The sequence below is a fragment of the Narcine bancroftii genome, chromosome 2 (assembly GCF_036971445.1).
Source record: "Narcine bancroftii isolate sNarBan1 chromosome 2, sNarBan1.hap1, whole genome shotgun sequence".
Taxonomy (NCBI): Eukaryota; Metazoa; Chordata; class Chondrichthyes; order Torpediniformes; family Narcinidae; genus Narcine; species Narcine bancroftii.
In genome coordinates, this window is record NC_091470.1 from 76,451,402 (window position 1) to 76,479,076 (window position 27,675).

Genomic DNA, 27,675 nt, shown 5'->3' on the forward strand with positions numbered 1-27,675 from the left:
ACTCAAGAAATAGTATGGATGTAAAATATGTTGCAAGCTTTAGTATATTAATTATAGAATCAGACAAACTATGTTTAATGCAAGTGTTTTGTGGTGATATGTATATACTGCTGTGTATGAGTGGCTGGCCTGCCCACTGCTAACTCCTCCCCTTGTGACCTGGCCATAAAAGTTGACCTCCCTCCCCCTATCCATTCATTTGAGCACATGGAGTTGGGCCACCTATAATCTTAAGTGAATTAAACCCTATCGTTTCTCTCAGTCTTTGGAGTCATTGATAGAGCGTACCAACTTAATACACCTTAATTTTCCACAAAGGATGGACAAGCTGCTGCGACCCAACAGGCTAGACATCGATCCACAGGTGCCTGGAGCTGCTGAGCAGTGGATTGCCTGCTTCTTGAACTTTCTGGAAGTCGGAGCAGACCTGGTGGACTCAGATGAGAAGAAACTCAAGATCTTGCAAGTGAGAGTGAGCCACCAAGCATACCAGGTGATCAGAAACTGCACTACCTACCCAGAGGCCATGGCTGAACTCTGCAACCCCAGGTGAATGAAGTGCACTCACGATACCTTCTGGGCTCGAGGAAACAGCAGCCTGGAGGTGAGTCCATGGATGAGTTCCTTCAGGCCCTGTACCACCTGGGGAGAGACTGCCAGAGCACTGTTTCGACCCCTATACTTGCAGCCCAGTGTGTGGAGGAGTTAGTCCGGGAAACCTGAGTGTCTGGGGAGAGGTCTGACTTCATCCATCAACGACTGCTTGAGGAAGGCAAGCTGCCTATGAGAGGAGCCTTCCAGTTTGCTTGGACTCTCAATTCTGCCCAACACAACACAGAGACAATTGTTGCCTCCACGTGCGTGCCGCGGGCGCCACCATTTTGGGATCCAGCGTCACACACTGCCTCCATGCAGGAGGCCATGACCCCACCATCGTCCGATGGTGCCACTTCTGTGGCCAGCTAAAGCACCGCTGACAACTCTGCCCTGCAAAGGAAGCCACCTGTTTGGGATGTGGGTGAAAAAAAAAGAACATTACCACCGGGTCTGTAAATCCAAACCTTCCCGAGCAAGCAGTGCTGCGTGCACCCCGGGGGTAGGCCATTGATCCTGACATCACTTCCATTCCAAATGGCTCAACTGCATGCGCGACTCAGGAGTTGCCATCTTATCCAACGACCCTTCCGCCTTCCTGGACGACATCACTTCCGCCTTTTTTCTCCTCCTCACCCAGCACAACCACGTGGTCAACATGGGGGCTGGCATCTCACCAATTGCACCCCCCCCCCACCCTGGGACAGCGACGACGATCCAGTCCTGGCCTCCGTGATACTGAACCAAGGCAGCCCTTACCCGATTACCCACTTGATGATGGAGATCAAGGTAAACGAAAAAAGAACTAACTAGCTGTTTGACAGTGGGAGCACAGAGAGCTTCATCAATCCGAACTCTGCCCACAAACTCACCCTCTCTGTAAGACCTATGAGCAGCCCAATCTCAATGGCCAAAAAGGACCATTCTGCTGAGATCCATGGGTATTGTATAAGCATTGTTAATGGTGGGGACCAACATTTTGTTAATTTCCATTTACTGTGATGCCACAACTCTGCACACCAATCCTCCTGGCCCTCGACTTCCAAAGCCAGTTCAGGAGTGTGACGAATCCGTTCGGATGGTCACCACTGCCCATAATTGTACGCAACCCCTCCAACTCACCGCCCCCGCCTACAGCCTCTCCACCCTCTGCATATCCCTTCCATCATTATTTGAGAACCTGACCCCAGACAGCAAGCCCATTGCGACAAAGAGCAGGCACTATAGCGCTGTGGACAGGGCATTTATGAAGTTCAAGGTGCAGCGACTCCTGGTGGAGGGGATCATAGCCCACAGTTTCAGTCCATGGAGAGCCCAAGTCGTGGTGGTCAGGGGCAGGAGTAAACCCTGGATGGTGTTCGACTATAGCCAGACGATCAACTGATTCATGCTGGATGCTTACCCACTCCCCCGGATTGCCGATATGGTAGATAAGATTGCACAGAACAGGGTATTCTCCACGACTGAACTTAAGTCAGCGTACCACCAACACCCCCTTCACCCAGAAGACTGTATTCGAAGCGGATGGTAGGTTCTTCCACTTCCTCTGGGTACCCTTCAGAGTCACTAATGGCGTCTCCATGATCCAGAGGAAGATAGATAGGCACAAACTTACAGCCAAGTTCCCCTACCTGGACAATATTACCATCTGCGGCCACAATCAGCAGGACCATGACGTGAACCTTGCCAAATTCCTCCACACCGCTAAGTCCCTCAATTTGACTTACAATAAGGAGAAGTGTGTGTTTAGCACTACCCGCTTTACCCTCCGAGGATGCATCATGGCACATAGTGTCATTGCCCTTGACCCCAACCACATGTGTCCCCTCATGGAACTCCCGATCCTACAAACCTTGGTACTATGCCCAATTATGTCGATAAAGCCTACCCCCTGGTAAGGACCACAAAGTTCCCCTTATCAGCAGAAGCCCAGGCTGCACTCGCCCAAATCAAAGGAGCCACCGCTAAAGCCACAATGCATGCAATGGATGAATCCATCCCATTCTAGGTGGAAAGCGATGCCTCCGACTTCGCGCTGGCCACCATTCTGAACCAGGCGGGCAGGCCAGTGGCATTTTTTTCCCCCACACCCTCCATGGCTCCGAGACACAGCACTCCTCTGTCAAGAAGGAAGCACAGGCAATCATTGAGGGGTACACCACTGGTGTCATTACCTGGCCAGGAAAAGATTTACCCTGCTAACAAACCAACAAGCCGTGGCTTTTATGTTCAACACCAAACTGCAAGATAAAACCAAGAAATCCTGAGGTGAATAATCGAGCTCTCCATCTATAACTATGATATCTTATTCCGGCCTGGCAAGCTCAACGACCCTCCCCCCCCCCCCCCCAAGATTCCCTATCCCAGGGGATGTGGGCCAGTGCGCGCATCTCAGCTGCCTCCAGTCCCTCCATGATGACTTCTGCCACCCTGGAGTCACAAGACTGTTCCATCCATAAAAGCTCAGAACCTCCTGTACTCCATCGAGGATGTCATGACTCTGACCAGACACTGTTGGCTCTGCGCGGAATGTAAACCATAATTCTTCCGGCCCAACAAGTTGCACCTCATCAAAGCCACATGCCCCTTTCAACGACTCAATATCGATTTCAAGGGGCCCCTGCCTTCATCCAAAAGGAATGTCCATTTCCTCAATGTCATTGACAAGATTCCCCTTTGCCAACCCCGTCCCGATATGACCTCAGCTGCTGCCATCAGGGCACTCTGCAGCATATTCACCCTCTTTGGGTACCCGAACTATATCCACAGCGATCGTGGGTCCCCTTTCATGAGTGACGAGCTGCAGCAGAACCTGTTGACTAGAGGTATAGCCACTAGTAAGACCACAAGCTAAACTCCAGGGGAAACAGCCAGGTAGAGAGAAAAAACACTACTGTTTGGAAGGCAGTTCTCCTGGCCCTTAAGTCAAAAGGCCAGGCAGTGTCCCTTTGGCGGGAAATCCTGCTGGAAGCATTCCACTGCCATCCGATCCCTCCTATGCACCACTACCAACATGACCCCATGTTTTCCTTCCTCAGGAGGTTGGAGACTGGAACCACATTGCCTCCCTGGCTTTCATCTCTGAGACCCATCCTGCTGCAGAAACACAAGGGGCCATAAGACCGACCCGTTGGTTGAAGAGGTGCAGTTCCTGCATGCCAATCCTCAATATGTCTACGTACTGTACCCCAACAGCCATGAGGACACAGTCCCTGTTTGGTACCTGGCACGTGCCCAAAACCCCTACCCACTCCCCACCCCAGCCAACCCAGATCCCACCCACATCACCCCTCTCAGGGATTCGGTGGAGGTTAGCGACACATCCCGGGCTCCCATAACACACGCCCCACATCCCGGGCTCCCATAACACACGCCCCACATCCCGGGCTCCCATAACACACGCCCCAAACCCCCTTCCAGCTGCTCCGACCACCACGGCTGCTCCCACATACAACCAAACCCAACCTCCTACAGAGCCAACCCTACCTCCCCAGCCTAAAGACACACACCCGACCAGTATACCACTGGCAGAGCTGCAGAGAGGCAGAGGAGACCACCCGACTGGACTAGTCCGAGGATTTTAACCCGGCGGGGTTTTGTTTTAAAGAGGAAGGTGAATGTGGTGATATGTATATACTGCTGTGTATGAGTGGCTGGCCCATCCACTGATGACTCGCTCCCTAGTAACTCCTCCCCTTGTGACCTGGCCATAAAGATTGACCTCCCTCCCCCTATCCATTCATTTGAGCAGAGTTGGGCCAGTGACAATCTAGTGTAATAAAGCCTATCGTTTCTCACTCTCAGTCTTTGGAATCATTGATAGAGCGTATCATTTTATTAATAGCATTTCTTCAATTACACAATTTTTAGAGTACTCCTAATGATTCTACTTCATCAAAATCCAAACCATGCCAGGAATAATATGCATTTGAGGCAAAATAAATAAATATTTAATTTGAATGTTTAGTTCCACTTTGTAACTGCTGACTCAATTACAAATTAGTCTTTGCCTAAAATGCCTGTCTTATACTCAACCCTACTTAATCACATACAAAATGAAACACAAGAACTATCACACTTCATGAAGGTCTCAGAATTATCAAATTGTTCTAATAAATCTGCCTCAACATCACCCAACTACAAAGCTTGGACTGAAGATGCAATCACATTGGTGGAATGCAATCCATGCTGCTAAACGTTTACTTTATGAATCAACTGAAAAAATGTAGCATTAGATCTTGTATTTAAAAATTGGTATCCAGCAGTTTTAAAAAACTGTAACAACCAATATGCACATTCAACAAACAGATTAATGTGATTATACATTCTATGACATTTTGACTAAGCGATGGAATTCTCTTTTTGTTTCCGCCTTGATCTATAGAGTGAATTGTTATGAACCACCTATAACAAGCAGCAATAGGAAATGAACTAGTCAGTGTTTAATTTTAAAACATTAATTTTATTTCTAACTCTTAAATTAGTCTTAACTTTTAAACTAACGTTAACACTAAATCTGTCCCCAGCTTGATATACCCAAACCATTACAATTCAGGCCAAAATCTAGAAAGTTACTTCAAAGTTCAGTCTTTCAAATCCAGTTGCCTTTGAAATTTGATGCCCGCAATTAATGTTGAACTGATGAGAAGACTGGAGTTGGGCTGCCACAGACTCGCAAATTCTTCTTGCATTGCTGTTGAAGAAATGTCCATCCACATGAGCTCCTGGTCCTTTAGTAGGCAAGACTTGAACTGGGCGGCCTCCACAAAGCTTCCAAGACCCTGGCACTGGTCTCTCCAAGTTACTTTACTGCTAGTCACACTTAAATGATGCAGTGTCTCCAAGTGACCTTCACTGTTGGTCACAATCAAAATGAAGCACTTTGTTTCCCAAAAAGACGCTCCTGGCACAGGTCAATCCACCAAAAAGGCAGAGTATTCACAGAGCATTCGTTGCTCTGAATTCCACAAGAATGACTGGCACAAGAGCTGCTTTCAAAGAGATCTTTCCTCTTCAGCCACCAGCATGGTTCTCCCTTGTAAAATCACAGTGTCTTTGCAAATGTGTCAAATTCTGGAACAGACTGAGACAAGCCTTCCCTCAGTTTTTCCAATGTATCGAATTATCGCTGAGCTGCAACTTATGTTGTGCTTGGTGCTTGTGTTAACTGTGACCATTCAATCTCTCCTGTCTATACTATCCCTCAGTGATAATCCCATTTTACTAAACAGGATCTTGTAATAGAATAAATAATCTGGTTTGACAATTGCTGAATTGCTTCAGGCACCACTTCAAGCAATTGATGGTTATTCAAATGATCATAGGTTACCTTGCATTTTAATGAGCATCTAACCCTCATCAATGTACAGATTTTGCAGTCCTTTAGCATTTTTTATTTTATCTCCATTTGCCTATAAAAAAAATTGACTGCAATTTTAGGATACCCTAAAACATTAGAGACAATGCACAGATGCAAATTATACTTTTCCAATTTATTAGAGGATATGAAAGCAAAACTGAGAAACAATTTCCAACTACTGTGCCTTATGAAAAACCCGGATATAAAATTATAGCTGTGGCACTTTAGAACCTCTGCTGCAAAACAGGGGCCAATTGCAGCTCTTTATTATTTAAAATTGATTTATTGGGTTGACTTACAAAGGAATCTAAACATAAAGTTAGTTGCAATGAAAATACATCTCTTTCCTTAAGATAGCTAAAACACAAAGCAGTAAAACAACATCCCAGACTAAGCCTCATTTGCTTTGAACTGGATACTTGGAATCAAGAATTTCTTACTAACCATTGTAATAAGAACCACACATCCTTTTAATGTTACTTCATAAATACTGTCAAATCTCAGTGTGCAAATATCAAACAACTCTGGAAGGAAAAGGCTTGACCCCTCGCATTTGCTGACATTAATGGGCATTTATCTCAGCCTGCTTGATGGAGATGGGTCCTGGATTCCTGCAGGGTGATTGGATGTCCCTACCAATAACATCCCAGTCATCATACACAGATCTAATTGATCCCAGTGGTCTTTTTCCTGTTGGATTCAGCCTGATGTTGTCTGATATCAGAAGATCTCCTCACATTGGAGGGATCAGGTTCATATTTGGTCTTAATGCTCCTACACTTGGTATTAAAGATAAGTGATATTGAAATTCATTCTGAATGTGGGATCAAATCCCCACATGGAATTAATCTCTGAAGAGGTCATTGGCAGAGACATTGTGAAGACAGTGGCTTGCAGTCCATTTGGCAGACTCCTAAAAATACAATAGAGAAAGCGATGCTAAAAAAAAATCTAGTTATTTACTTTGTATTTACAACCTAGAACAAGGATCCACTCCATTCAAGTTCCTTCCTTTGTGGCAGGTGGTCGTGAAGTTATTTGCCAGTCTCTCCTACCTGTTAGAAATAACAGAATTCTACTTTGGATTTCCAAACTACAAAAAGGCACTAGAACATTTGTCTTCTCCAAATTACTGTTTTAGTAGTCATTTCACACTTCATATTTTATTAAATGTAGTTTGTACAAAATCTGATTGTCCATTTGCCCTTATACATCAGCCTTCACGATAATACACTGGAGTTCAAATAATCTACTTTGCCAAATCAAAATGTCAATCATTTGGCTGCTGATAAATGTAACTCAATTGTTTCTAAATTTAAAGGTGGTGGGTGGCAGGGGATGGGGGGTGGGGGGGAGAGGAGGTGGAGGAAGAAATGCTGAAGTGTTCAATAGAACAACTAAGCATCGATTGTTCACATATTCTCTTTGCACTGCTTGCTCCATTTGTACATTTCATCCCTGTAATTAACGTGGCAAATAGCGCTGAGAAAGAAACAAAAATTTGCTCCTCGATAAGGCCACAGAAAATGACAAATCTAAACTCAATTACAGATTGCAAAAATATCGGCCAAAGCACCAGTAAAAACTGAAGCCAATTACCATGCAAGATATCTGAACTGCAGTTACATTTTAAAAGTTTTAAAGATAGATCTATGCATCATTAAATATTGCTATAAAACAGCAACAATCATGGCAACTCATTCTACGCAATCATGAAGTGGAATGAACTAAACGTTCATTTAATTCTGCGTGGACCAGAATCACACGTTTGTCGGCTGGAGATCATATTTCTGTCAAACCCCACAACTTTCCAAACAATGTGGATTCCCCAAAACAAAAACATTCCAACAGATCACTTCCAATCTCGGAGGGACCATCGGGCTCCTCGCCCCTTCTCTCCTTTGCAGCACGACCAACTCGAGTGATAACCCAGTAGTTCATTTACGCCGGCCATGCCCCCACCCCCAGCCCCCAGCCCCCGTTAACGGACTGCTGCCTCCCGTGTCAAATCCGCCCTGCCACATGCAATTCTGCAAGCCCTTGCTGCTCGTGCATCACGCCTGCGGACGCCAATTCTGCCACACTCGCTGCCCCGCCAAACCTTAACCCCGAACTCATTGATGCCTTCGCGCCCCTGTTCCAACTCGGTGTCCCCCCCAGCCCCACGCCCCGTACCTGGGTATACAGCTGGGCGAAGAGCCGTCTATTTCCCAGGTGGCAAAGAGGTTCATAGGCACGGGCTTGTTGAGGCCGGACGAGCCGGTAAAGCTGAGTCTCCCTTTCTCGGCCATGCTGAGCGTGTCAGTCGCCGATGTGCATACTACGTCAAGTACCGCTATCCAAACACCTTCCCCTCTCCTCCTTCACTGCGGTGGCGGCCAACCCACCGGAAGCGCGTCAGCAGCCCCCCCCCCCCCTCCCCCCTCGCGCGCCACCGCGCGCGCAGCCGACGTCACTGCACCGTCCTCGTCGAAGCTGCGGGGATGAGGAGAGCGCGGGCGGCTGCTGCCCCCTTCACGCACCCTTCCGCCGGGAGGCGACGGCAAACCCGGTTCGGGCCAACCGCTGCGCTGAGGGAGGAGTGCGGGCCGGGGGGGGGGGCACAGTCCCGAAGGCGCGATGCAGTCGCACCAGGGGCGTCGGCAGGATCTCGAACCACCACGAATTCAATCTCTGGGCCAACCAAAAGTGCCAGGTGACAGTGGCACAAAACCTCTGACAAGAGACCCAGTGAACACAAGAGGGATGATTATCCCGCTGCCCGCATATTCACAACGGATGGGAGGATAGAGGGGAAAAGTAGAGGGACGAGTGAGTGGCAGGACAACCTCTCCCTCAGTGTCAACCAGCGAGACCCAAGGAGCTGGTTGTAGACTTCTGGAAAAGAGGTGACCATCACTCTCTGGTCCACGTCAGTGATGAATAAGGTAGAGACAACTTCAAGTTCCTCAGTGTAAGCGTCTCCACTGGCTTCTGGTTCACCCACGTTGACGCAATGGCTAAGACAGCACCTCTACTTCCTCAGAAACCTGAGGAAATTTGGCATGTCACTTACAACCCTCAGCTCGTTCTGCAGATGCACCATTGACAGGGTGTGCTTTTAGGCTGTGTGGTATGAACTATTCTGCCCAAGACTACAAGAAACCACAGAGTTGTGAATGCAGCTGAGTCCATCACACAGCTCCACCCCCATCTTGACCTCCCACTGTCATGGAAAATGAGCCAATAGATTAAAAGACTCATTGCTCCTGCTATGCACTCTTCATCCACCTCCCTCGATTCAAGGACAGTTTCTTTCCTGCTGTTATCAGACAAGACTTAGCAAAATTAGGCCCTTCAGTTCATCAAGTCTTTTCTGCCATTCAAATCTGATGTATTTTTTCTTTCAACCCCTTTTTCCTGCTTATGATCCCCTTACTAATCATTCTCTGCTTTAAATATACCCAATGACTTGGGCTCCTAAACTGTCTGTGGCAACAAATTCCATAGATTCACCACCACCTGGCTGAAGAAACTCTCCTAGACTTTCCCACTGCTAAAAACATGTCCACTTTCACCCTATCTAGCCATTTCAATATTTGGTATGTTTTGAAGAAATGTCCCTCATCCTTCTAAACTCCAACAAGTGCAGAACCATAAAACACTTCTTATATGTTAACACTTTCATCCCTGAAATCATTTTCCTAAACCTTCTCTGGACCCTCTCCAATGCCAGCACATCTTTACTTGGATAGGATGCCCAAAATTACTCACAATACTCCAAATATGGTCTCACCAATGCCTTGTAAAGCCTCAGCATTACATCTTTACCTTTATATTCTGGTACTCTTGAAAATGAATACTAACACTGCATTTGCCTTCCTTACTAATCACTCAACTGCAAGTTAACCTTAACGGAATCCTACACGGGACTCCCAAGTCTTTTTGGAGCTCTACTTTTTGAATTTCTCTCCCCATTAATAAAATAGTTTACTTCATTCCTTCTTCCAAAGTTCATGACCATTCACTTCCTATACTGAATTCCGTCTGCCATTTTTTTTGTCCATTCTCTCAACCTATCCAAGATCCTCTGAAGAATCCTTACTTCCTCCACACTACTCACTCCTCCACCTATTTTGCTATTACCTCATAACTTGGCCAGAAAGCCATCAATTCCATCATCCAAATTATTTACATACAATGTAAAAAATAGTATGCCCAACACTGACCCCTGCGGAACACCACTAATCACAGGCAGCCAGCCAGAAAAGGACCCTTTTATTCCAGCTCTTTGCTTCTGCCAGTCAGCCAAAGTTCTATCCATGGTGTTATCCATTTCCATAATACCGTACCATGGACTCCTATCTCATTTACCAGCTTCATGCAGCACCTTGTTAAAGGTCTTCTGAAAATCCACATGTATTTCGTTGACTCTCCTTTGTCTTGCTTGTTACTTCTACAAAGAACTCCAACAGAAAGATCTCCCCTGAAGAAAACCATTGCTAACTTCAGCCTTATTTTGAATGAACCTCAACTAATAAGATAATAGCAAATATGCAAATACTAGAAAACTGGAGCAACACACAAAATGCTGGAGAAATTTGGCAGGTCAGGCAGCATCCGTGGAAGGCAATAGTCAATGTTTTGGGCCATTACCCTTTATTAGGAATAATGTTGTAGTAAAATGATGTTGCCTTTGTTCTATACCAACTAATTTCTGTAGCTCTGCACTTTATTTTTATTTGTCTTACTTACTGTATGGTGTATGAAATGGTTAGCTGGATTTCTCACAAAAAAAACCTTATGACCAGATCTTGACTAATGTGACAGTAAACTTGAATTTGAACAGTTTCAGGTGAGGAGTGCAGCACTTAGGATGGGGAGTGCAATATTGAGTGAGTTCAGAACTGAGGGAAGAGTGCAGTATTGAAGGAGCACAAGAACCACTGTACTGTAGCAGATGATGAGTGCAGTACTAAGAGAATACAGTTCAAAATGAGGAGTGCAGAACTGAGGGAGGTGCTGCCTTACTGCTGAGATTGCAAAATGATCTTATCTGCTCATGTCTATACCAATAAATAGTCCTAACCACCTCTATTAAAATAGACTACCTCGCTATTATCATAGTGCTGTTTGTGCACTTTGCCATTTTTCCTGCATTACAACAAGGAGAGCATTTACAAATTATCTTTCTGCCATAATTATCTTATCTCCCATATAAATACCAGACCTTACATAAGTCCAGGTCTTTTGTCAATACAGCCATTGAAAGATAGAAAAGATTATCCTAAGTTCGAAACAACAGTATTATGAGCTGGGGGAAAGGGCCCATAAAGTCCTGTCTTAGCAGGTGAGGGTGGAAGAGCAATTAATGTGATTCAAATGGGGAAGGCACTTCATATAAACCAAAGAAGATAAATGAAACATTTAGAAAGTTCTATACAGAGCCGTAGAAATCAGAATCAGAGGGAGACCCCGCTAAAATAGATGACTTCTTGCTTATGTTGGAACTGTCGAGTTTGGATCAAGTTGAACAAGAGGAGCTGACTGCCTCCTTCTCAAGAGAAGAGATTGAGAAAGCCCCGTAAAGAAAGCTAAAACAATGCCAAGTAGTGAATAGCTTGTCCAGTGTTTGCACTGATCAAATTTAAATGGATCCCTTAAATACAGGGGAATAATACTTCATTGATTGGAATTTACAGACTTTCAAAATGGAATATTTTCAATTAACCCAATGTTCACTTGCTTCTAGGTATTGTGGTATTAAATGTAGTCATTAAACTTAACAGCACAATAAGTTATATTGTTTTAAAAAGAATAGTATTTAATGCAATGTCAAGAAAATGGAGTTTCTCCCAAAATCTAGCCGCCACATAATTTAGGGGTCACTAGTTTTAATTAGAAAGCAGAACAGGTTTCCCAGCAATGTTTTTTGCATGCCAGCTCAGATAACTGCAGCTGACGTCCTATGTCTTAGGCTATCTTTATTACTGTTGAATATCTTCTTTCATTGGAGCGGATTTCCTCTTGCTTTTTCTTCTGTGAAGGATGTCTGTGCTGGGACATAAACACACAGGTGCCAGCAGTAGCAGGCACTTCATGCTTATTTTTCTCATAACAGCCAAGAGAGTGTAACTATACCACAGGGAGCCTTACTATCTCCATTCTCCACACACCGACACTGCCGAATTAGTAAATGCAATCCCATTAAATACATCGTCTCCTAAATTTTTAGTTTTACAATGTCTTCCCTCGAAGATATCATCTCACACAGCACAAATCAGGATTTTAAACATATCTTCCAATATAAAGCCATAGGGTGAATTTAAACACTTTGGTGTCACCTTGCCTCTTTTACCATTCATAAATATTTGTGTATTGAAAAGTGCTGGGATTTGTTTACAGTGACTATATTGTGATTGCAAAGTGCTGATTATAATATGGATGCCATGAAAATCATTATGTGTACACAACACATAAAACAAGGCTGGAGGTAGTTAAGACTGAACTGTGAAATGCACAGACTAAACAGAGAAATAGCATTTTCAGCTTGGCTTGCAATAAACAGACAAGTCCAGAACTCCATTTTTTTTTAGATTTCCTTTTATTTTAGTGTTTTAAATGATCCTCCCTCCTCCCCTTTTCCTTTTGCTTAAAATTTCCCATTTTTGGCAACATCTAATTTTTCCTCTCTCATCATTACATTTCCCTCTTTCAAGTGGGAAAGACTAGCCAAAGTAACATTCCCTATATCTAGTATCGAGTTCTCCTGCAAACCTGAAGCTGGATATTTACAGAAGGAGATTATTTATCCCATTGTGTCCATACTAACATTTTGCTGTAACAATCTAAACCAAATTCATTGGCCTCCAATCTCCCTAACTTTCTGTATCTTATTCTACCTGAAATAGTTATTCAGGGATGCAATTAATCTTCTTTCAGATTCCCAGCTGCAAAAATTCCATTCTGTCTATTTGCAACAAAATTATGCCAGTGAAGTATTATGCCAGCAGGTATGGATGGAATCCCCCCAGAGGTCTGGAAGGCTGGCGGCAAAACTCTGCATGCCAAACTGCATGAGTTTTTCAAGCTTTGTTGGGACCAAGGAAAACTGCCTCAGGACCTTCGTGATGCCACCATCATCACCCTGTACAAAAACAAAGGTGAGAAATCAGACTGCTCAAACTACAGGGGAATCACGCTGCACTCCATTGCAGGCAAAATCTTCGCTAGGATTCTACTAAATAGAATAATACCTAGTGTCGCCGAGAATATTCTCCCAGAATCACAGTGCGGCTTTCGCGCAAACAGAGGAACTACTGACATGATCTTTGCCCTCAGACAGCTCAAAGAAAAGTGCAGAGAACAAAACAAAGGACTCTACATCACCTTTGTTGACCTCACCAAAGCCTTCGACACCGTGAGCAGGAAAGGGCATTGGCAAATACTAGAGCGCATCGGATGTCCCCCAAAGTTCCTCAACATGATTATCCAACTGCACGAAAACCAACAAGGTCGGGTCAGATACAGCAATGAGCTCTCTGAACCCTTCTCCATTAACAATGGCGTGAAGCAAGGCTGAGTTCTCGCACCAACCCTCTTTTCAATCTTCTTCAGCATGATGCTGAACCAAGCCATGAAAGACCCCAACAATGAAGACGCTGTTTACATCCGGTACCGCACGGATGGCAGTCTCTTCAATCTGAGGCGCCTGCAAGCTCACACCAAGACACAAGAGAAACTTGTCCGTGAACTACTCTTTGCAGACGATGCCGCTTTAGTTGCCCATTCAGAGCCAGCTCTTCAGCGCTTGACGTCCTGCTTTGCGGAAACAGCCAAAGTGTTTGGCCTGGAGGTCAGCCTGAAGAAAACTGAGGTCCTCCATCAGCCAGCTCCCCACCATGACTACCAACCCCCCCACATCTCCATCGGGCACACAAAACTCAAAACGGTCAACCAGTTTACCTATCTCGGCTGCACCATTTCATCAGATGCAAGGATCGACAATGAGATAGACAACAGACTCGCCAAGGCAAATAGCGCCTTTGGAAGACTACACAAAAGAGTCTGGAAAAACAACCAACTGAAAAACCTCACAAAGATAAGCGTATACAGAGCCGTTGTCATACCCACACTCCTGTTCGGCTCTGAATCATGGGTCCTCTACCGGCATCACCTACAGCTCCTAGAACGCTTCCACCAGCGTTGTCTCCGCTCCATCCTCAACATCCATTGGAGTGCTTTCATCCCTAACGTCGAAGTACTCGAGATGGCAGAGGTCGACAGCATCGAGTCCACGCTGCTGAAGATCCAGCTGCGCTGGGTGGGTCACGTCTCCAGAATGGAGGACCATCGCCTTCCCAAGATCGTGTTATATGGCGAGCTCTCCACTGGCCACCGTGACAGAGGTGCACCAAAGAAAAGGTACAAGGACTGCCTAAAGAAATCTCTTGGTGCCTGCCACATTGACCACTGCGCCTCAAACCGTGCATCTTGGCGCCTCACAGTTTGGCGGGCAGCAACCTCCTTTGAAGAAGACCGCAGAGCCCACCTCACTGACAAAAGGCAAAGGAGAAAAAACCCAACACCCAACCCCAACCAACCAATTTTCCCCTGCAGCCGCTGCAACCGTGTCTGCCTGTCCCGCATCGGACTTGTCAGCCACAAACGAGCCTACAGCTGACGTGGACTTTTACCCCCTCCATAAATCTTTGTCCGCGAAGCCAAGCCAAAGAAAGAAAAATGCCAGTGAAGGAACACAGCCAAATGGCTCAAAGAACTGTTTTCTTTTCAGAATAGGATTAAATTCATATTGGTCACCGCATGATCTCAGGAAACATGTCAGTCAACTTACACTATATGTACTCAGCATATCAGTGCCTTTACTTCCTCGAGAGTTTACGAAGGTCTAGTATGACATTGGAAACCTTGGCAAATTTTTACAGATGTGTGCTGTAAAGTGTGTTGACTCGCTGCATCACACTGACGTTGGAGAGGAGCAGCAATCATCAGGGATCTACATCACCCAACAAATGCTCTGTTCTCATTGCTACCATCAGAAAGAGATGTAGGTGCCACAAGACTCACACCACCAGGTTCAGGAACAGTTGCTCCCCCTCCACCATCCGACTCCTCAACAACAAACTCAATCAGGGACTCATTTAAGGACTGACTTTTGAACTGCATTGATTTTCTTTCTCTCTGATTTGCATGGTTTGTTTACATTTTTTATCTGTTTACAGTTCTTTATTTGTTTGCATAGATAAGCTGTGTAAACTCTCCCCACTATTGAGTACATCTACAGGGAACGCTGCTACCCCTCCACCATCAGATTCCTCAATAACAAACTCAATCAGGGATTCATTTAAGGATTCTTACTTTGGCACTTTATTGGTTTTTCTTCTCTCTTTCTTACAGTCAGCTTGTTTACATTTTGTAAATTTGTTTAAATGTGTTCACTGAGTACAGGTCAATAAGTGGTAATTCTGCCTCACCCGCAGGAGGAAGAATTTCAGGGTTGTGTGTGATGTCATGTATGTACTTTGACAATAAATCTGAAAGTTTATTATGTTCTGGTAATCTGCATGATGTTGCATGAGGAATAATTATAGGGCCAGGAGATGGATGATAATTTTCTTACTCCTAGTTAAAATATGCTGAGGAATCTTTTATATTCACCTTTGAGAGTAAGCTGGATTTTATAAGAAGAATCTGAAAGGTGCCACCTTCCAAGGTATTCTTCAAAACTAGATTTTCTTCTTCACATGTTTTGAATTGGATTCAAGATTTCTACTAAGAGATGGGAATTGAAAGATGTATAACACATTGCCTTGAATTTGAGAAATAACTGAATGGGGAAATGAAGGATGAAAAAAGAATTTGTCAATGACCCAGTGTTTGTAGAGCTCGTCGAAAGAACCAAAGACTTGTTGATCCAAACCAAGGCTTTTATTAGCAAAAGACAGGAGCTCTCCACAGGTGGCCGACCAGTCCGGAATGATCCGACCTGGCTAGGGACACAACCCTTTAAGGCCCAGACAGTAGGTGTGGCTAAGCTCTCAGCCAATTGCTGTAAGCACAGTCATTACATACTCTAGATACTGTAACTATATACATTGGTGATAGGTCTGTACTATCACAGTGTTATATAAATTAGGCAATCAGGTTAATTTAGTTGCTAAAACAAGGCAAAAAAAATTAGATATCAATTGAAAATTAGCTGAGAATTATTTTCAGAAGGGTTGCAAGACAATAACCATTTATGTTACCTGGCAACAAGTATCAGTTTCTCATGATGAGGGTATGCATAATTGAGGTATTGATTGTTTTTCATTGACTTGTGGCACTGAAGAAGAAACAAGTTAAAGAGAATACTTTTTAAAGCTCATGAAACAATGAAAGAGAATATATTTAAAAGTAAGTTTAAAAATGAACAAATATGAAGCAAAGCAAAACAGAATAAATTAACATTATATTTCAAAGCTACTTCAACCTAACTCTCCAAGTCAATGAAACTGAAAACTGGTACGGTATAAATAAAGGCAGCTGATTCAATCCCATCGCTCGAGCTTCAAGTTAGCTCTCCTATATCCACAATCACTTTTTCCAGTCAAACAATTAAATAAACAATTACATATTAAATACTCAATTGAATTAAAAAGACAATAAATACACAAAAATAGATAATAAATATTCAGAGTGTAAAAAATAGTGACTTGGTAATAGTGCAGATAGTCCTTTTATTGTGTCAGAACAGTCTCTGATTAGTGCAACAAGGGAAGGCTCGAGAGCCCCAGTGATTGTTCTTGAACCTAGAGGTGCTGACAACAGCAGTGAAAAAATGTTGTGACTAGGGTGATGTGCTGTCATGCAGTCTCGCAGTATACCTTCCACATTGGAGCTGCAGAAATTTGATAGAGTATTTGATGACATCCCAAATTTCCTCAGGCTCCTTAAAAAGTAAAGGTTTCCATGTACCTTCTTCATAGTTGCCTTGATGTGCTGGCTCCAGGAGAGCTCTTCTGAAATATAACTTGAAGATTCCAACCCTTCCCTCTACCCCTTCATTTTAGGAGAGCTCGAAGGGGGCATGAGAAGGCCTTGGCATATAGGATTAAGGAGATTCCCAAGGCGTCCTATGCATATGGGAAGAACAGAAGAATAACAAGAATAAAGAAGATATTTATGCAAAAGGATAAAGAAGGCAACATACACCTAGAGGCGGAGGAGGATGGGAAAGTCCTGAATGAAAAAGACCTTGATCAGGGTGAGGTCAGAATAGAACAGGCTTGTGTGCTGATAGTGTAGAGATTAAGGAAGAGGAAGTGTTGGATTTTCTTAAAAACATTAACATTGATGTTAATTCCCCAAGGCCAGACGCAATATACCCCAGATTGCTGTGGGAAGTAAGGGAAGAGATAGCTGGGGCAATGGCTATGATCTATGAGTCCTCTTTGGCTACTGGGGAGGTGCCAGAAGATTGGAGAATGGCAAAAGTAGGCACCTTGTTTTAAAAAAGTAATAGGGAGAATCCTGGGAATTATAGACCGGTGAGTCTTTCGTCAAGTGTTATGCAAACTAATGGAGTGGATTCTTAAGGAAAGGATTATTGAGTATTTGGAGAAGTACAGTCTACTCAAGGATAGTCAGCATGGCTTTGTGAAGAGAAGGTCATACCTCATAAGCTTAATTGAGTTGAGAAGGTAACAAAAGAAATTGATGAGGGCAAGGTGGTAGATGTGGTCTACGTGGATTTTAGCGAGGCATTTTACAAGGACCCCATGAGAGACTTGATCAGAAAGTCTTGAGGCATGTGATCCATGGAACTTTGGCTGTGTGGATAAAATAATGGCTTGCAGGTAGAAATCAGAGAGTAGTAATGAAAGGAAAATATTCTTCCTGGAGGTCAGTGATTAATGGAATACTGCAAGGATATGTTCTGGGAATCCTGCTTTTTGTGAATTTTATAAGTGACCTGGATGAAGAGGCGGAAGGAGGGGTCAGTAAGTTGCGAATGATGCGAAGGAGGAGGAGTTGCAGATGGAGCTGAAGATTGTTGAAGGCTACAAAATGATATAAACAGAATGCAGAGTTAGACGGAAAAGTGGCAGATGGGAGTTCAATCCAGATAAGAGAGAGGTGATGCATTTTAGAAGGACAAATCTGAAGGCTGAGTACAAGGTTAATGGTTATTTAAGAGCGTGGATGAACAGAGGAACCTTGGGGTCCAAATCCATATATTCCCCAAGGCCACCTCACAGGTTGAATGATAACTAAGAAGGCCTATAGGATGCTGGGCTTCATTAATAGAGCAATTGAGATTAAGAGTAGAGAGGTCATGTTGCAACTCTACAAATCTCTGGTGAGACCACATTTAGAGTATTGGGTTCAGTTCTGGTCACCTTATTACAGGAAGGATGTGGAAGCAATGGAGATTTACCAGGATGTTACCTGGATCTTATGAGGCAAGGTAGGCAGAACTGGGACTTTTCTCTTTGGAGCATAGAAGAATGAGAGGAGACTTAATAGAGGTATATCAGATTATGAGAGGCATAGTTAAGGTGGACAGCTAGTGTCTGTTTCCCAGGGTTGGAATAGCAAACATCAGAAGACATGAGTACAAAGTGAAGGGAGGGAAGTTTAGGGGAGACATCAGGGGTAAGTTTTTTTTTTATGCAGAGAGTTCTGGGTGCCTGGAACATTAGGGGCATTTAAGAGACTCCTGAGCAGGCAAATGGATTTGGAGAAAAATGGACGGTTATAGGGTGGGGGGGGAGGGGGCGGGTTTTTTTTTAAAGAATATATATGGGTCTGCAAAATATCAAGGTCCGAAGGGCCTGTACTGTAATGTAGTGTGCTATGTTCTAATGCGGACAGGTACATAGTCCATCATCCTCTCTCCTTCATAAAATTTACATTAAGCTCCTTGAATTCTGGATAATGGGGATTTTACTTACTGTATAAGGAAATTGGTGCAAGATTTGATCTTGATGTCCTGAGGATGACTCAGAGAATGTCAAACTCTTCAAAGTACTCTTGATTATAGGAACTGTATATGTAGAAAAATGCAACAACCAGATTCTGATATACCAATGCCAGAAGTTTTTTTTTAATTCACTGGGCAAGGAATTTAGGATTCATGTTTAACAACTTGTTCAAACACAGAAAATACCGTAACTCCAAAACACAGCTTCATACTGCACTAAATTTTTTTACCTTCATTGCGTTGCCAAGGTCTCAGCGTTTCCTAAAACAAAAAAATGGGCAGCAAAGATAAGGCTGCCAAAATACATCATTAGTTTTGTACATTCCAGCTCCTTGGCATAAACTATAGAAGAAATAAATTCCGAACAAACATTTTATGCTTCCCGAATTACAATACATTGTTCTATTTAATTATAATTTGTATAGGTTGAGCAGATTTTTAAAAATACCAAATCATCAGTTCTGTCATTGAAAGACTTACTTTCAAATGTTAAATGGAATGAATGCACATCATAGTTTCTTTGGGACAACTTGCATCCATTACATTTTGTGATTAAATTATAAATAATGCTCGTTTTATTGACCTTTCTCTCCAAAACAAAATAATGGTGGAGGTAAGATGGAAGACCTGTAATAGTGTGGGTATTTCTCTCATATCTTAAAGTGTTCTCTTATGAGACCTTGACCCTGAGCATTAGAACCTTTCTTGCTGTGATAAGGGGGAAATCAAAATCTCTTTTGATTTTGAACTTCAACAAAGAAAATGAGTACACTTCAAGCAAGGGTTATTAAGATTAATGAATTTTAACTCCATTCCCGACAAAGATTTTGGGTCATATTTCCTGCTGCCACAATAGAGATCAGCAACTTCACCACTGAACTCAGGTCAACCTGTATTCTCCAATTTTAGTCATGTTCTTCATGAGGTAAAGAAATACCTCTCTTATCAACAATAAGTATTAAAATTGTTTCAGGAGATAATATGTTAATTCCTGATGCAAAGTTGTTATCCTCTGCGACCTGCTCAAAATCTTGTCCTAAGACAACAGTAACCAAAGTGTCTAAGACGCAGCATACAAAATGCCATCAATGTCTACTCTTAGCTCAAACTATTTGCAGTTTAATTGCATTGGACCAGATTTCTGACTGATCATCTTGGAAGATACCCAGAAGTTGGAATGTAATATTTAATTTGTTCTTCTGTAAGGCAGACTAACTCAATGTTATCTGAAGTGTGTAATTTGATACAATCATTGTCTGACAGGGCAAGTAGTTCAAACAAGGCAAAATACTAACTGCTGCTTTCAGAGAGCAGAAAGCAGGCACCCAGATTAAGAATAGACACGGCGACCTCACTAGCAAGTTCAGAAAACACAGAGCTCAGACTGCTTAGTTCAATGAATGCAATGCCCTTCTACCACCAAGTTGAAAAACTCACATTAGCAATGTAGCATAATATACAATTCAAACATTTACAATGTCATAGGACCTACAGTGCCATCTTTATAATTTCAGTGAACATGTAACATATACAGTAATTATTTCAGAGAATGCACACAGTTCACACCATATGCTGGCACATTTCAGGGGTAGTAATCATCTGCCACGATAGGCTGAAAGGTGTACTATCAACAACTTCTCAATGTCATCAAAACCAAGGAGCTGATTGTAGAAGGGAGTGCAATCCAGTGATCATTTGGAGGATCAGAGGTAGGTAGGGTGACCAAATTTAAATCCCTGGCCGTCACTGTCTCGGAGGATCTTTTCTGAACTCAACATACTAATGTAACTGTGAAGAAAGGACTTCAGCACCTCTCCTTCCTCAGGAGTTTGCGAAGGTTCGGTATAACATGGGAAAATATGGCAAACCCACAGATAGTAGAAAGTGTGCTGACTGGCTGTATCACGGCCTGGTATTCGGACACAAATACCTCTGAGTGGAAAGCTCCGCAAAAGGTATTGGACTCGACCCAATACATTTTCTTTCTTAACAACGCACCCAACCAGTCCCCCTTCATTACCATCCGTCTCTGCCTGACAGAACTTGTTCTCACCTTCAACTTCTCCTTTGGCTCATCCCACTTTCTCTAAATCAAAGGGTAGCCAAGGGTACTTGCGTGGGTCCCAGCTATGCCTGCCTTTTTATTGGTTATGTGGAGCAATCCATGCTACAAGCCTACACAGAAAAGCTCCACAACTCTTCCCCCGCTACATTGACGACTACATTGGTGCTGCCTCTTCACCGTGATGGGCTCGTCAACTTCTGTTAACTTTCGCACTGACCTCAAATTCACTTGGTCTATCTCTGGTGACTCTCTGTCCTTTCTCAATCTCTCTGTCTCCATCTCAGGTGACAAACTCTCAATATACATTTTCTACAAACCCACCAACTCTCATAGTTATATTGATGACACCTCTTCACACTCTATCCCTTCTCAAGATTCCATTCCGTTCTCTCAATTCCTCCACCAAATCTGCTCCCAGGTGAGGTCTTCCATTCCAAATCATCCAAAATAGCCTCCTTCAAGCCTCCTTCTTCAAAAAATCATGGCTTCCCCTCTACCACCATCAACTTAGCCCTATCCGCACCTCCTCCTTTTCCATGCATCCAATCTGGTTCCCTCTAAGCGCAACAAGAACAGGATTCCTTTTGTCCACCCCACCAGCCTCCACACACATTTTATCCTCCACTATTTCCATCACCAACAACATAATCCCACCACATCTTCCCATTTCCTCCCCTCTCTGTCTTATGCAGGGACTGCTACCTCCATTTCTGCCTTGTCCATTCAAATTTTCCCATAATTGTCCCCTCAGTACCTAACCCTGTGACCACAGGAAGTACTGTACTTACACCCATAACTCCTCCCTCACAGCATTTGGAGCCCCAAACAGTCCTTCCAAGAGAAGCAACACTTCACAGGGATCTGTGTGGGTCATCTACTGTATTAGGGCAGATGTTAAATTGATGATCCATCTAACTTATGTGGGCCATAAAGAATCCATCACACTATTTCAAAGAAGAACAGTTACTCCTGGTGCCATAGCTGATATTTATGCCCCACAGCATTATTTAAAGAAAAATTATTCAGTTATTATCACATTACTGGTGATGCACAAATTGGTTGCATATAATCTTTTATTTGAATAGTGTCTATATTTCACTGCTTGCATCAATAGAATGTTTTATGACTGCCTATAAGGAGTACAAGAGCCACAATATCAATGCATGTCTTCCAAGAGAACTCAAATGGTGTCAGAAAAGAAATAGGAAGAATGGCACATGCATGAAAAAAGTGAGAGGAAGAAAGTTAGCCCAGTGGTTAGCACAACACTATTACCAGCAACCCAGGTTCTAATCCCACGTTGTACATACTCCCTGTGATCTGCTGGGATTTCTTCAGGTGCTCCCGTTTTCTCTCGCCCTCCAAAATGTACAGGGTTGTAGGTTAATTGGATGTAATTGGGCGGCACAGGTTTCATGCTGACAATACCACTGTAGTGGGGGGTATAAAAAGGGGTTAAAAACACAGAAGTGCTATTGGAACTCACCAGGTCTCGCAGCGTCCATGGGAGCTGTTTTGGGCCTGAGCCCTTCTTCAAGGTATGAGTAAAAAGCAGACAGGTGTCTGAATTAAAAGGGTGGGGAAAAGTAAGGAAAGAGCAGGGGGAGGAGCACAGACCAACAGAAAGAAAGTGATCATTGGACATGGAGAGGACAAGAGAGTTGATCAGGGGAGGGGGTGGCTCTGTGAATGTAAAGTGGGAGGAAAGGATACAGAGAGAAAAGGAGAGAGAGATAAAAGGCCATTTTAGATAGCACAAAAGTTGAGATGTAGAGGTGGAGAAACTCCGCCAAAATGCATAATTACCTACCTTTCTGAATGTGCGGAGGTAGTCTCTGAGCCATATATTCCAACCCCTCTCCGAGAGGAATAATCTCCACAGCGCAGCCTTGCGCCAATCGATCTGAATGTACAGCCGCACTAAGCAGTGTTTAGGGGTGGGCTGATGAAGTCATCAGCCCATGACCCATCTCCCCACTCACCCCTCTCCCTCCAAGTCAGGGGTGGTGAGGCAGCCGAAACTCTCGGGGCGGTGGATGTTGTCAGTGGGGTCCAGCGGGAGCCATCAGAGGGTGGCCAGTGCGGGTTGGGACAGCCACACCGGGCCACTTCGGCTTTTGGTTGGGGCCGATCTCTGCAGCTCAAAACACAGCAGAGCAATAGCCATCTTCCCTACCCATAATGCACATAGCTGAAACTGTTCTGGAAACCATAGAGTGGTTCCAGCTACCTGGGGAATTATGGGTAGGGAAGATATGCTTTGCCGCATATTTATGATGGGTGGTGCTACAGCACCAGTCGCCCTGCCTCCATCAGATCCTGAGGGTGCTGTGAGGCACCTCTGGATATGAATGGGACGCTGAGCAGCCTTTTAGGGCTGCTGTCTGAAAAGGTAAGTTCCCATATTTCCACCCACTCCGTAGCCAGTCTCAAGGCAGAGGCCCGACATGAAATGACTTAGAGATAGAAGAAAGGAGAAATAGGGATAGATGGAGCTAACAAAGTTTATTTACATTTCTCTCTTTATATGCATATTTCTTCTTGAGTACAATTTATGGCTGTAAGTATCAATTCTGCTTGGCCCACAGGATAAAGAATCTCTGGGTTGTATGTGATTTCATGTATGGAATTTGACAATAAATTTGAAGTTTGAACTTTGAAGGGCCTTATGCCATAATATTCCAAAAAAAATTAATGAAAAATTTCTAATACAGGGAGAATCTGATAAATCGTCCCATCTGGATCAAATTTTCACTCATTCCACGCACCAGTCTTTCTCCCACACCCATGAAATTGGATCGCTTTTGTCCTACCCCTTCTGTACTTCCCCTTTCCATTGGCCAAACATGTAGCTAGGAAGAAAAGTCATGGGGCCATCAAATTCTTTGAAACTCATTTATGAAAATATTAATGCATTAGTATTAAAACTACAGAAATTGTGGGGTGGGTTCCTATTTGACTTAATTTTAGTGATGTCAGGTCTCTCATCTGAGTGCTACTGATATCATGTAACCCAGTACTACCTGTGACATGGTCACATTGCCAGTGACTAATCCGGGTCCCCCACCAAGATGGCTAGACACCCTGCCGGATGAACCCTTTCGTAGGATCAATGGCCATCTAGCAAGCACATGCCGTGAAGCGCAGAAAGGTCATCCCTTGCATCTGGCCATTTACTGCAACAGAACTTCCCCCGGCTGTCTTGGACCTCATCATGCCACTGCTTGTGGGAGGGGATGCCGAGAGGATGGGTGGACCTGTGCAACCCCTACTCAACTACATCTATTCACACACATGCTGTTCCTTTCTGAGGAGTGGTATCCTCAAATCAAACCCCACAAACTGAAAGAAACCATCATCATCTTGTGGAATGGATAGCCAGAAGTGATCCAGCCAGGGAAAATGTACCAAAGGAAAACATTTCACACAAAAACTGATAGTTGGAGTGTTAAAGTGCTCCATCTGGTGTTGAAGTGGGTAAAATGTTATTCATTTGATTCCTCAAGTGAAACACAAAAGCTTCAGATGCTGGAATCTTGAGTGAACAAAGAATTGCTGGAGGAACTCAGCAGGTCACACACATCCATAAGAAATGGTCCTTCAACATTTCAAGTCCAAACATTTATCGAATAGGTGACAATATATATATTAAATTACTCTGAATTTTGAATAGGTAACATTATATAGAAAAAGAGGGGCCTAGAGGTGATTGAGTAGAGGACAGAAGGTGTGAGAGGTGGAGAGACAGTACAAGAAAAAACTATTTGGAAGTGGGTGGGGAAAGAAAAGTTAGAGAGATAAAAAGAGTGGAATCATAGTGTGGTGGTTACCTAAAATTTGAAAATCAATGTTCAATCTTTTAGGTTTAAAGCTGCCATTGAGGAACATGATATGTTGTTCCTCAAGCTTATATATGGCCTCGCCCTGACAAGGGATAAGGCCAAGGACTGACATCACTGTAAGAATGGTTGGAGGAGTTAAAATGATTGACCACAGAAAGGCAAGTTTAGACCCACAAACGGAGCGTAGGTGTCTGCTGAAGCAGTCACCCAATCTGTGTTTAGTCTCACCGATGTAGAGGAGGCTACACCAAGTACTTCGTCTGCAATAGATCAAGTTGGATGATGTGCCTGTGAAGCTCTGGCTTCAACTAGAAGCTCTGTGTGTGGCTCTGGAAGAAGGTGGGGGAGATGTAAGGGGCAGGTATTCCACTTCCTGCAGTCACAGTGAGAACCACCTAAGGGGGTGGAAGTTTGGGGGGGATGGTAAGTAAAGAGCAAACTAGAGAGTTTCAGAGAGACTTACCCCTGCAAAAAGTGTATGGAGTTGGAGAGGGGAAGATACAACTGGTAGCTGAAGCTGGTGTAGTGATTGCACTGAACTGATTAACCCAGTAGAGCATCTCCATCCATTTAGATTCAAAAAAATATCCTTATTGATTATGATTCCTGATCCTTAGTGGTCAAAATAATCTCTCTATAATCTCTTCCAGCTCCAGACCATCCAAAAGTCTCTGCAAAATTGAAATCAGAGAACCAGCTATTCTTGCCTCTTTGTCCAAACTGGTCTTCAATAATCCCACAGTTGGTCTCTTGCCCTGGAATTCTATTTCCAAGCCTCTGTGCATTTCTCTCACTATAATTGGGTTCTTCAAACTTACTCCTTTGATCAACCTTTTGATTACTATATATACTTATGTAACCATCAAGCCCACTTTTTTTGGACCAAAAATTTAGTGTTTTGAATGGCCTGTGTAAAAGTCGAGACTGCCACCACCCCCCCCACCCCACACCCTTTTTTTTTTTGGCCAAAAAAAAGTGGTCCAAAACTTGATATTACAGTATTCATACAATATTTCACTTGGCAAGTATCTGTGTCAAATTTGTATCTGCTGAAGTTTCTGTGATATTCTCCTGAGCTATCAGTTCAAGAAATGTGAGCAAATTTTTGTGATTGAAGGCAATTTTTTAAAGCATTGATAGAAGATCAAATTGGCTATGAGTGTGATTTCACAGTAACATTAAAAGAGAAGAAAATGGGATTTTGTAGCTCCCCATTTATTAGGATTTAATTAGCCTCTGAAAGCTATTCTGGAGACTCAACCTATTGCATGTCTGTTGTCCTCCCAGTGTATACATAACAGAGCATAAACAACAAAACCATTTGGTTGTATATCTTTATCTCCTATGGACTCTACGCTACAAGACCGGCTGAGTTCCTCCAGCATTTCTGTGTTTTTACAACAAAAAAGTGCAACTGAATGAACTCTGAGAGATCTTGCTCAATAACTGAAGAAATTGCAGCATTGGCTGAAAGGCTAAAAAGATTAAAGTATCTCAAATCTTAAATGAAACATGGTTTTTGCAACACCATTCCCATTGGTGTTGAAACAAAAATGTAATATGTTATTCACTGTGAAGTTTTATATGCTCATTCAATGAAATCATGAGACTGCAGTGATCATTTTTTTTGAATAATTGTTTTGAATTATTGATGAAGTGACAAATCAAGTCAGGTTTTTGAGCAGATGGAAATTTTTGAATAACAAATACCCTCAGCTGGATTAGTCTTGTGCCGTGTCAATTTGAATTGTCTATGACCAAAAGCCACATATGATAGTTAAAGAGCTTGTACAGCCAGCACACAAGTCATTGTTTGACTTCTACTCACTAATAATTCTACCAAAATGTTTCACATGCTTTCTCAGTGAACAAACTGGGATACACAGGATATGTGTGATGTCAAAGAACAGGTTGTGCAAGAAATTAAACATTCTGTTTTCAGTGAGTTCAGGCTGCAACTTCTTGAAAATAATAATGTTACCAACTGGGGCACTATTGACATCATTCACACAGTATGGAAATGGCAGCAATGTTATAGATTAATCCTCATTCTGCTAAGAATTTGAAGCAACCATTTGAGCGCAGGATATTTCTCAACAAAGTAAATCTCTTCGTTGAAAGCAGTAGCTTGCTACATGAAAGGGGTCAGCATTGCAAAAACAAACCTGGTCTTGCCTATGCAGAAAATCAGCCTGGATTTGAAAGGACCCTTCAATGCTGTATGTGGTGGTACACCACTGTAACCTGTTACTTGATTTCTGGAACTGTGTATATGTTTGATTCATATATATGGCTGGCCTGCCTTCCCTTGGTGACTCCACCCCCTGGAATCCCCTAATAAAGGCAATTAAGCCAAATCCCTCCCTCAGTACGAGTTCTGGGATCGGACCTGAACAGGAGCATGGTATTAAAAGCCTGTCCTGCAACTCCAGTCTTTTGGTATTATTGATAGTGTATCACTGTAACAGCAGTGAGTCAACATCGTTACCTAATGTTCAGTTTCATTCCAATGGTCAAGCACATGAGTAGGTGCCGTCTTGCCTTCTGATACAGAAATTCCTTCAGTTAATCATTGGTACCATAGAAAGGCACTCCCTGTAGAGCCATAGAAGATTCAATTACTTCCACAATGGTTTAAGACTTTTCAAACTCATCAGACTGGACTGCCTAACACATTCAATTTGATGTTCATTTCACTTTGTATCAGGTCTTTTCAACTTGGATTTGCAAGAGAAAATCTGATTAATTTTATGTCCATCTAATGCTCTTCTATCAAGTTCAGGTAACATTCTATGGTCAGCAAATTGTTCCACAGATAGGGTAAAAAATGCTATTTAAGTTAGATTTCTGT

General features: G+C 43.2%; 1 protein-coding gene across 8 annotated transcripts in view; it reads right to left on the reverse strand.

The window, feature by feature from the left end:
- The window catches only part of LOC138753762 (phosphofurin acidic cluster sorting protein 2-like), a 301,705-nt gene that overhangs the window by 261,184 nt on the left and 12,846 nt on the right, over nt 1-27,675 (reverse strand). For 3 of the 8 annotated variants that reach the window (XM_069917139.1, XM_069917137.1, XM_069917133.1), the window contains exon 1: nt 8,129-8,316. In XM_069917139.1, coding sequence (XP_069773240.1) covers nt 8,129-8,244 — 116 coding nt within the window. In that variant the 5' untranslated portion in view covers nt 8,245-8,316. Of the gene's footprint in view, nt 1-8,128; nt 8,317-16,200; nt 16,278-16,909; nt 17,068-18,888; nt 18,981-19,147; nt 19,211-27,675 lie in introns of those variants that run through there. The other 5 variants (XM_069917136.1, XM_069917134.1, XM_069917135.1 and 2 more) reach the window with 5 other exon arrangements.